At 41.7% G+C, this 11,823-nt stretch overlaps 1 protein-coding gene across 1 annotated transcript in view; it reads left to right on the plus strand.

Moving 5' to 3' along the window:
* Nucleotides 1–7,710: 7,710 nt before the first annotated feature.
* Nucleotides 7,711–11,823, plus strand: part of mycn (MYCN proto-oncogene, bHLH transcription factor) — a 4,890-nt gene continuing 777 nt past the window's right edge. The window contains exons 1-3 of the mRNA XM_027147554.2: nucleotides 7,711–7,884; nucleotides 8,223–8,889; nucleotides 10,824–11,823. The exon at nucleotides 10,824–11,823 is cut by the window's right edge and continues 777 nt beyond it. Coding sequence (XP_027003355.2) covers nucleotides 8,244–8,889; nucleotides 10,824–11,506 — 1,329 coding nt within the window. The 5' untranslated portion in view covers nucleotides 7,711–7,884; nucleotides 8,223–8,243 and the 3' untranslated portion in view covers nucleotides 11,507–11,823. The remainder of the gene's footprint in view (nucleotides 7,885–8,222; nucleotides 8,890–10,823) is intronic.

Genomic DNA, 11,823 nt, shown 5'->3' on the forward strand with positions numbered 1-11,823 from the left:
TAACTCCTCTGCAATAAATCTACTGAATGTCACTAGGCACTCGTTTAGTTTATACGCCAATCATCGTAATCATCATCCGTGCTTCACTGGGGTTCGACTGAGACAAGAAACCTGAACAAGGCGTTGTTAAGTATTGTTGTTAACGAAGTATTTTATTTAGCTGCGTCTGTAAAAAACATTGTAGAAACTAACAGGGAAAAGTAAACACTTCAGACAGATTCAACAAATGAATGAGCTCCTGAAAAGGACACAGTAAAGCTTAATCTGATTAAATATCTGACTCCTGAATCCAGATCTTCTCTTTTCACTTCACGACTCTTGTCTTCACATCATGGATGCAAGAGTGACAGACGGCGATCGGCTAAATGCCGAGTACGGCCAGATGCTTCGGACTGATTTACATAAAATCTATAATTTAGAGATTTGACTTAGATTATTTTGTTGTTTAAATCTCAGTGACTCAATCTCACCCCTAAAAATCCATTTTGAATAGATTTGAAATAATATATAATATATTAAATAAGTTTTTTAATAGACTGTATACTGTGTAATGAAATGTATTAAATGATATATCATTTATTTTATACTTGTTACTTATGTTTATTAAATATTTACCTAAACATTTATTAAATAATATTCTAATATATATTCAAATAATACATAGTAAATATTATATTTAATTTTTTTTGTCTTTATTTGTATTAACTGCATTTATCTATTTTCCTGTGTAATTTTTTAGCACTACTGTAACTCTGCAATTTACTTTTGGAACAATAAAATTATCTATCTATCTATCTATCTATCTATCTATCTATCTATCTATCTATCTATCTATCTATCTATCTATCTATCTGTCAAACTGAACTGTATTTTTGTTGAATACAGAAAAAAATATATATCTAATGTGAAGTGCAATAGGCAATTTCCAACCTCTAGAAAAAACAAAGGAAAGAAAGAAAGAAAGAAAGAAAGAAAGAAAGAAAGAAAGAAAGAAAGGTGATTTTAGTTTACATCCCATTAAATATCTACTTCTTGTAGAGGTTTTTCACATTTGTTTCAGAAAAGAAAACAGAATAGAGGCAGAAATACATGCATTAATACATTTAAAAAAAGAACGGGCAAAAGTTTATGCACCCTGGCCATCTTGGCCATATGTTGTTCCTCAAAGCTGAGCTTTAAACACAAAATTATATACAATGTCACTCTGTGATGTATATTTATCATTTTCTCTCACTGGAACTAAGAGGCGCAGGGCATGGTGGCATGGAGGCACCTCTCAGTTTGGGTTCAAATCCTGCCTCTGTCCTGTGTGTTGAGTATTCATGTTCTCCTTGTGCTTCTGATGTTTCCTCGTGGTTCTCTGGTTTCCTCCCCAGTCCAAGTGACATCTCTAAATTGTCCATAGTGTGTGAGTGGGTTCGATTGTGTCTTGCACCCTGTCCAGGATGTCCTCTGCCTTACACCCCAAGTCCTCTGGGGTAAACTCCAGCCATCTCCATGTAGACCCTGTGTAGGAAATGGTGCTGACAGAACTAAGAGACCTGTCCAAGCACCAAGTGATGTACATGGTGTGTCGAGGTTGAAGTGGAAGAACTCGAGCATCCTGCACAAAGCCCTGAGTGTGGAATCGTTCCTCTTCTTCCTTTATTAATATGAAGTGTGGAAATTCCCCCAACGAAGAGGAAAGACGACAGCCGTCCACCTCTTATCTTTAATCTCTGCCAGTTTTAACCTGAGGGGAACTTAAATGCAAACATAAACCATATGTGACAATAAGAACAACAAACACACACAAACACACACTTCTGCTTTGGCATGGAATACAGCTTTCTGTTAAATATACAGAACCACACAGCAGGCCTCGGGCTGACAATTATATGAAAATATTTCCTGGGTTATGAGCTGTAACAATTTGTTCAACACAAACAACGGTATCTGATATGGCGAGCTACTCACTCATTAAAACTTTTACCTAAGACAAGGGAAAAATATTTCAGTTTTCAACCTGGAGTTTCCATGTGGCGTGTAGCTCAACACGTCCCGTACGTTTTCTCTGAATCACCGAAATACCTTTTATTCTTCTTTTATTCTTCGTCTGTTTCGAATCCGTAAGAACTCATTAGATATTTGTGTGAAAGTTCATCTACAGATGGAAAGAGCCCGGTGCAGACGAAACGCCCGAGGGGACATTAAAAGAACAAAAATCGTCGGAAATCGTCGACAGGTTAATTGACAGATCATTCTGGAGTCTGGATCACAAAAAGATTTGAGGAATGTATAAAGAGAAAGTCGAGGGGATTTGGGTGCTGCTTCGGGGGTTGGACCGGAGGTCAGGGGTGACTAATTGAACAGAAGAGAAGCTGGTGTGAGGGTGTGTTTGTTAGGAAGATGTGCCACTGTGGAATCCTGCCTGCCTGAGTGACTGGGGTGATGATTAAAGGATGAACAATAAGATGTTCGGCACAAAAAAAAAGGTCTGCTATCTTTATGTGTGTGTGTGTATGTGTGTGTGTGTGTGTGTGTGTGTGTGTGTGTGTGTGTGTGTGTGTGTGTGTGTGTGTGTGTGTGTGTGTGTGTATTAGTGTGCATGATTTTTCACGTGTTCATACAGACTCTGAGAAGCAGAATCGTCCTCTAGGTTTCTGATCAAATCTACTTGTGATAAAAAACAACACGGCTGTCTGATTTTATAGATATTAAGCATTGAAATTTTAAGCATTGAGTCGCTCCTAGTCCTTCGGTGTATTTTTTTTTTTACAAGCACCTTGTTGCTTAAACTACTCGGTTAATAAACGGACTAAATAAAGAAAAAATCATATGATCCGTTATTGGCAGCATGACATTTATTTCAACTCAATTTATTTGTCTAGCGCTTTTAATAATGGACCTTGTCTCAAAGAAGCTAATCAGAAGAATAGAAACAGAATAAAAATTGTAAATTGTACATTTTTTTTTTTTTTTTTTTACAATTTTTCTCTGACATTTATTTCTAATAAAATACTGCCTGAGATGATATGAGGTAGAAACCAGACTCAGAAGGGAACTTCATCCTCATTTGGGTGAGGAAATAAATCTACCACTTTCTTGATGTGGATGAGTTTGATAACTAGCAAGCTAAGTGTAGATAAACTGATGTGATTGAGATGATCCCTGTAACTACAACCATCCATTAAGATCCATTAACGTGTTGTAAGCTCAGTTTAAAATTTTTCTAAACTGATTATTTTCCTTGCACATTCTTAGGATTTTGGGTTCAAATTTGGATCGTGAGGAAAGCTTGCTTTATTTGTCACTGATGGTTTCCAGTGAGAAAAAAGAACTAAACTGTTTTCTGTCAGCTACAGTAGCTTCATCGGGAAAAAGTGCAGGCTTGCAGATGATGGAGAGAACTGAACTCAGACACTTTTGAACCGTGTCAACGATGATGAGATAGAAATTCTTCAACTTATCCCAGATAATCTCAGGTTTAGAGACTCGGATGACTGCTGGAAGCTAATCTGAAGAGACTTCACCGTTTGCTAATAATGTTAGCGAGAAGGAACGTTAGGAGAGGAGAGGAGAGGAAATTAACCGAATTCTACTTCAGACAAGGTGACAACATGCTAATAGTAGAAATGATAAACAGCACGTTCTACCACAACGTCTTCTTTTCTCTTCACCTCACTTCCTTTGTTGTTTCTGTCATTTCCTTTTGTCCAGAATTGGCTTGAATTCATCACCTCTGGTCACTGCTTCAGCTGAAAGAGCAACAAAGCGTTGTTTTCAGTTGTCTCTTGTATTGAAGAACGCTACAACTAACCAGAGGCCTCTGTTTTCATGTGTCTTTGTTTATGACATGCAAAAACGATATAATTTGCAGGTGAGATGATCAAAATCAGAATGTGCTACTGTGTATATATGCAAATGTTTTGGCACCCTAAAATTTATACCCAATTATAAAAGATTAAAAAAAAAACATCACAGAGGCACACAGACCTTTTATTTATTTATTTATTTGTTTGTTTGTTTGTTTGTTATTATTATTATTATTATTATTATTATTATTATTATTATTATTATTATTATTGTTGTTGTTATTATTATTATTATTATTATTATTATTATTATTATTATTATTGCTGCTATGCACCGTGCATTTATATGAACATTGGTGGCTCAAGCGGTTAAGGCTCTGGGTTATTGATTAGAGGCTCAGTGTTCAAGCACCAGCACTGCCAAGCTGCCACTGTTTGGCCCTTGAGCAAGGCCCTTAACCCTCTGTGCTCCAGTGGTACTGTATAATAGATAGCTGACTCTGTGCTCTGACCCCAACCTTCAAAGTTACTGTGTGTGTGTGTGTGTGTGTGTGTGTGTGTGTGTGTGTGTGTGTGCTGCAAACTTTTGGTGTGAATCAGAATTATTTAACACACGTTGCTTTTACACAGTAGCGCGGCAGCACACAGCACATACCAGGGCATGCGGCCGGGACCGACTTCCGATCGTGTGTATTATTGATGTGCTCGCCTGCACGCCTCCATTGTCTCGCAGCATGCCGTCACCAAGGCTTCTGGATTTGCTTTTGTCTTTTCTCTAAATATGATTGTTTTATCCAAACTGGCCCAATTGCTTAACCATCCATGACGCAGTTCTACCGGCTAGTGCGAGAAACACAGGACATAGTCTTGCTCCCAGAGTCAAAGCAGAGAGCCTTATACATCGCTTTATACTGACTTGGGTTTGGACTGGCAGTAACTTAGGACATAGTAACGGTACAGAGGACAAAAAAGGGTCTTTGAATTAGAGGAAAAATAAATAAAAAAGAATTTGCTGTTGTGATGCTTACAAGCAGTGAAGGTATTGTAGCTTTATATCCAGTTTTTTTTTCTTCTGATTGTTGAACGTTTTTTAACCAGTTTTTAATTTGTACTTTAATCTCGAATCAGTGAAATCACTGATTTTATGTTAATTTCTCTATACGTAAAATCCCAAAAAATCCTGGCGCCATCTGTAAACAGGAACACGGTAACACAATAAATACAAGAAGTCGGCATCATAATTTACACTGGTCTGAGATTAGCAACAGCATGTAAACAATTGAAGTTAATAATAGATTGATTTTTAAAAACTGAGTGTCAGAGATGTTTCATAAATCCTGCTTACCATATTTACACATCTGTCCAACATAGTTAGAGCCACTGCCAAAACGAAACCAAAGAGAAAAAATAGACACACACATATACTGTATACACATACAGTTACAAACACACACATACACAGAACCGGACATGCTCCCGGACCAAGCAGCTCGGGTTCCCACTCCCCCTCACTTTCACAAAGGAAGTTTGGTCTTAACCAGGGTCATGGAGACTGGACTCTTCAGGGAGTGATCTGATCCCCAGCCCACCCCCACCCCCCACCTTTATTCCCATATCTCCCAATTTGTGGAAAGAAACAAGTGGAAGGTTTTACCCGATAGCACATCCCAGTCTCTCATAACCTACAGCACTGGGGTCAGCAGGTTAAATCAAAGGTCAGGGGATTATGTAATTCACTATGAGCACATGGCAAAGCATTCGGCTGTTCGCTCGAACTCTGGACAGGATGCAGCGATTTTCGCTGGGAGTCTTTAACCTTGCAAACTCACAGGCAGAGGACCAGAGGTGGATCCTAATCCAGGACAAGCGGGTTTCTTTTAGATTGTTAGATTTGGTTTTGTTTGGTCTGTAGCTCTGTTTAAATCTGTCTTGATGCAAACATGCAAACTTCACTGCTTACTCTACTCCTAATGTGAAAACTACAAGAAGCCACCTGAATATATAACAGAAGATCTGAAAGGTTCACAGGTGGCTCGGGGAGTCGCGAGCACTGTGTCGGTGTTGATTTGTATAACAGTTTGTATATTCGTTTATAGGAAATCAATGGAACATAAAGCCTCGCCAATTACATTTCTAGTCAACCAACTCATCAGAGTGGGAAGAACACTGGAGCTGTTACTGAGCTAATGAATGTACAATTTGTTCATCCTGTGTGTAACATTCATTATGATGCCTGTCATCAAACTGCACCAGCTACAGTATCAGACCCCACGAGCTAATTACAAGTGTCTTAACCACAGAAGGACGCTCTCTGATGGAGGTAATAATGTTGCATTCGACTTACAGTGATATCATTTTGGACATTTTTGATCTACAAAGTAAAAAAAAACAAAATCTACAAAGTGGAAAATAACACAAGAATGCTTCCATTTTTGTCTTTTATTTGTAACAAGCTAAGAGCTAACTTTGACGAGTGATGTATATCTTCCTCCTCTGTAAGTGTAACAGACTTACTGTCACACCATCTATGTTGATTCTTGCTGAAATCCAAAGAGCTTACAGTTTGAGGAGGAATCCTGAGCGATCTTTGTGTGTTTTTCCTGAGCAGGCCGTGGAAATTAAAGAGTTACAGCAGTGAAAGTAAACAAGAGCAAGTCATCATATTCACTGCCAATTTTTGACTCAATTCCTAATGCATCCTTTTATCTACTGGAGAGAAAATAAAGGAACTTAAATGACCAGTTGCTTCTGTTGTTTTCTTATTTATAAGCTCTACCTTCTTCCCAAACACCAGCCCAGCTGTCTCTATAGACGGTACATTTTATCATCTTGTCAAATCAAAGAAAATAATAATAATAATTTATATATATATATATATATATATATATATATATATATATATATATATATATATATATATATATATATATATAAGTAATAATAATAATAATATAAATAAATATATAAATACTACTAATAGTAATAAATATTCTTAATAAATTAATTGCCTCGCAGTTTGTCATATTTTAAGTTTCTGTTCCATTTAAACTTGTGGTGGTGTCACCCTAGCTTGTGTTCATATTTTGTGTTCACTTTCCCCAAGTCTCCAAGAATGGTTTTGTTAGCGTTTCAATTTTCTAATCATTTCTAAGATATTTCCTGTGTAGTCTGTGAGTGAGTTCTCTGTGTACTGTGTAGTCTGTGAGTGGGTTCTCTGTGTACTGTGTAGTCTGTGAGTGGGTTCTCTGTGTACTGTGTAGTCTGTGAGTGGGTTCTCTGTGTACTGTGTAGTCTGTGAGTGGGTTCTCTGTGTACTGTGTAGTCTGTGAGTGGGTTCTCTGTGTACTGTGTAGTTTGTTCTCTGTGTACTGTGTAGTCTGTGAGTGGGTTCTCTGTGTACTGTGTAGTTTGTTCTCTGTGTACTGTGTAGTTTGTTCTCTGTGTACTGTGTAGTTTGTTCTCTGTGTACTGTGTAGTTTGTTCTCTGTGTACTGTGTAGTCTGTGAGTGGGTTCCAGTCTGTTAGGAGAAATGCGCTTCTTGTCCACATGGAGGCACCGTGGACCCGACTCGAGTGATGACCTCATTCCTGAGCCCTAACAATAAGAGATGCCTCGAGTTATACACATATATTTAAAAACCTGTATCTCATTTGTGTGAATCACGTCACGCCGCATATGCACGTTATATGGGACACTAGATTTAGCAAAAGAGGATTGAAGTCTGGAATGAAACACGTCCGTGGACACTGTCGTTGTTCCAAATAGACCAGTCTCTTAAAACCGGGATTAAAACTGCTTCACAGGCAGTCCGCAATGACCATAAATCAAACGGCTTGCGCTGGATTGGTTTCAAAGTCAATCGGCCCCGCCCCCATTTTGATGGGCGGGGTTTGCACGTCTAAGAAAAGTGCGCGCTCGTGGCGGTTGGACAGAAAGCAACTAGGCAGCGCAGCTCGCTTAGCCCGGGCGCAGTAAGGAGGCGGGAGACAGACGCTTCAACACCGCGTCTGCCTTCAAATAAGACTCGAGACAACACACACACACGCTCTTTCTCTCTCTCTCTCTCCCACACACACACCGGCAGCAAAGGTAAGAAACGCTTTCCTTTACAGATTGGGGCGGTTTGGGTCTAACAAATACGCAATGATGTGCGTTTGGAGTGATTTACTTACTGAAGCCCAGTGAATGCGTGGAAATGCGTGGAAAGACTGAAGCTTGTATAAATAGGCTTAGCTGACAGTTAGACACTTGATATAGAGCCAGATATAATGGTCTAAGTTAATTCTAGATGAACAAAAAAATTGTAACGTCCTATTGATCAATCTGCACGTTTATTGTACAAATCTATAAATAATATTCTCTCTCTCTCTCTCTCTCTCTCTCTCTCTCTCTCTCTCTCTCTCTCTCTCTCTCTCTCTCTCTCTCAGTTTGTTATTAGAAAGAACACAATGCCAGCCGTGATGAAAAACTCCGACCTGGAGTTTGATTCCTTCCAGCCGTGTTTCTACCCGGATGAGGATGATTTTTACTTGTGCGGCCCTGGAGAAGACATCTGGAAAAAATTCGAGCTGCTTCCAACCCCACCGCTGTCTCCAAGCCGTGCGGCGCTCGCGAGCGTGGATGCGGGGATTGAGTGCGCGTCTCCTGGTGCGTTTGGACTCGGTGATCCGCTGGACTGGGCTTCCGAGCTGCTGCTTCTACCGCCACAGGACACCGAGGACGAAGCGTGGCGTGCACCGGAGAGCGACCTGTTTGGCGCGTGTGCACTCGATGACCCGGTCATCCTGCAGGACTGCATGTGGAGTGGATTCTCGGCGCGCGAAAAACTAGAGCGCGCCGTCAACGAGAAGCTCAGCCGGACCGTTTCCTCGGTATCTGCAGCCACCGCTGCTTCTGTTTCTGGATCTTCCGGACTTAAAAGCAGCGCTTTGAAGGCACCCGAGACGAACCGGGCTGCGACTGAGTGCGTGGACCCCGCTGTGGTTTTCCCCTTCCCTGTAAACAAAAGGAACGAAGGGCAGAGCGCGAGCCAGACGAGGTGCGCATCCTTGGCTCCCGTGGACAGGCATGATGACGACAGCCCGAGCGACTCCGGTAAGCACTAACAACAACAACAACAACAACAATACACTCTGGGAATACCATGGACAGGGGCACTCTCTCTCTCTCTCTCTCTCTCTCTCTCTCTCTCTCTCTCTCTTACACACACACACACACACACACACACACACAATGAACTATTTCTACGCTGCTTCATTACTGCATTAGTGCATTGTTTAAAAAATAAAATAAAATATAAAACAAAAAAAATCGGTTGATATTTGATTCAGTGTCAAATAATAGCTTTTATTGTATAAAATGCATCAACGTTTTTAAGTATAAAATGCGTTCTTACCCAGTAAACAAGTGTTATTGGGTTAATTTGAGAGATCACATGACAGCCCCATCAATCGGATTACCGGTGGGGTCACTGGGTGCTGCTGCTCGTGCTGACGGTGGGCGCGTTATGTCAGTGCGCCGTCTCCACATGTCCGCTAGGTGGCGATAATACAAACTCAGACTTGAAAAGGCTCGAAAACAAACAGCTCAGCTCCTTTTGTGTGGAGATGTGATGTTTCAGGCGGTGATATTTGGGGGGGATTTTCATTTTCATAACAAATCAGTAGTTTGAAATAACACCCGATGTACAAAATAATGTCCCATCTAACAGCATAAAAGACTGTTCTTCTTTAAAGAGGAACTTCTTTCTTAGAAAGAGGTTTTTCTTAGAACCCCAAATCAAGGGGTTCTCAGTTTAAGAAAAGGTTCTCAGTGGAACCCTTTTTGTTTTGAAAAGCTTTGGTGTTAAACGATCAGAGCCTCAATTCGGGAGGCTGGTTAAACTTGTGTGTGAGCGTGCGAGGCTGTGTTTTGCAGAGAATGTGGTCTGTTTAAGAAAATTTACGTTCCCCTGATACAATGAGGCACTTCCTGTCCAGACGTAGCCGTTGTTTCGTATGCAAATCCAGATCGGTCCTCTCACGTGAGTGTGAGACCTGGCACGGTGTTCCAGCGTGTGGTCTGTATAAAGGTGGTGAGTGTGTGCATGTGTGTGTGTGTTTGTGTGTGTGTGTGTGTGTGTAGACTGAGCGAGAGAAAGCGAGCATACCACTGTGGGCTCGACTTGGCAGGCAGAGAGACTTGCCGAAGGCTGCAGAATAATAATAATGGGGGAAAAACACCAGCCGTCTCTCTTTACAGCTTTGAAGGAGTGCGATCTTCCTTCAGCTGTCCGTCTGGAACAGCTCCAAGTCACATGTCTCAGGGTTTTGGCCAAAGCCCGCGAATAATCACTGCTCACGATTACAACACTCCTGCACTCACACTATACTATGTAGGCCTCTTTTTTTGTCTTCTTCAGCATTCTCTCTCCACCCCAGTCCAAAATAAAACATAGCCTCTGGCAGAAGTGAAGAGGAAAAAAAAAAGAAGGAAAGAAAAAGATCTTCTTTACTTTTTCATAAAGCCGCCTGGTCCCGCCACACACAGACGGGTTCCTGCAGAGAACATTTGAAGAGTGAGACCATGAGATTCCAGTTAATGGCAAACACACTTCATGAGTGGCTTAGCTGATAATCACCTCCATTATCTCATAAATGCGGCCCGGAGGGTGTCGCTTCTTCACCGTGTTCTGTCTCTGCACCTGGACCGGCCGTTACACTCTCTCAGCTAAATGACTACTGAACAAAGCTCGACACACACACACACACACACACACACAAAACTTCTTATCAAAAGTTGAAGTCTGTCAAAGGGCACGGTAAAAAAGATTTGAGCAAACCATTTATCTGCTCTCTCTTTCTCTCTCTCACTCTCACTCACTCACTCACTCACTCACTCACTCACTCACTCACTCACACACACAGATAGAGAAACAAGAACAAACATCCCTTCATACACACTTTATTGTCCATAATACACACATACACGAAACACATTTTTGGCTTATGAGAGACTTTATACTTATTTCCTCTCTTTTTTTTTTACAGATGACAACGACGACGTGGATGATGAAGACGAAGATGATGAGGAAGAAGAGGAAGAGGAGGAAGAGATAGATGTAGTCACAGTGGAGAAGCGGCGATCCACAGTTAGCAAGAACTTCCACTCTCAGGCATCATCGTCGACGAGCCGGCTGAACTCGGGTGCGAGCCGGGCACCTCAGGAGCTCATTTTAAAAAGAACGGCAGCCGCCTCCATCCACCAGCAGCAGCACAACTACGCAGCGCCTTCGCCGTACTCCGACGACTCCGATTTTTCCTCTGCTCCCCCAAGCAAAAAACACAGATCCGAAAGCAGCACTGGCTCCAGCACAAACTCGCAGCGTAGTATGAAAACAAGCACGTGCATGCCGATCTCGCCGAATGGGATTCAGCGGCTCAGGAAATGTGGCTCAGGCTCTGACTCGGAGGACAACGAACGCAGACGCAACCACAACATCCTGGAGCGACAACGACGCAACGACCTGCGTTCCAGCTTCCTGATGCTGCGCGATCAGCTGCCCGAGCTCGCGAAAAATGACAAAGCAGCCAAGGTGCTGATCCTCAAGAAGGCTGCAGAGTACGTGGGTTCACTCGAGTCCCAGGAGCTTCGGCTTCGTCAGGAAAAGGACAAGCTCCAGGCAAGACGGCAGCAGCTCCTCCGCCACCTGGAGCAAGTCAGGACTCGCTAGTCTGCTACATGCTAACCTTTAGCAGTCACGGCTGGAAGCCGATCGGCCGAACAGCCCCCCAAAAAAACTAACTTTCGGACACTCACTGCCGCCACTTTCTTTGCACATTTTTTGGACGTCTAGAATGTTTCGGGTTTACTTTTGTCATTCCAGTCACATCAAGGAAAAGAGAAAGTACAAGGATGGTCCTCTTACTCCATCCTAATTCCTTACTGTTTTTTTTAATGGGTTTTCTGCGTCAGAATTGACCGACAAACCCCTCTTCCTCTCTCAGCCTTTTGTAGAACTGCTGTTCAGGAATGTGGAAGTCGCCGAGG

The sequence above is a fragment of the Tachysurus fulvidraco genome, chromosome 9, assembly GCF_022655615.1.
Source record: "Tachysurus fulvidraco isolate hzauxx_2018 chromosome 9, HZAU_PFXX_2.0, whole genome shotgun sequence".
NCBI lineage: Eukaryota > Metazoa > Chordata > Actinopteri > Siluriformes > Bagridae > Tachysurus > Tachysurus fulvidraco.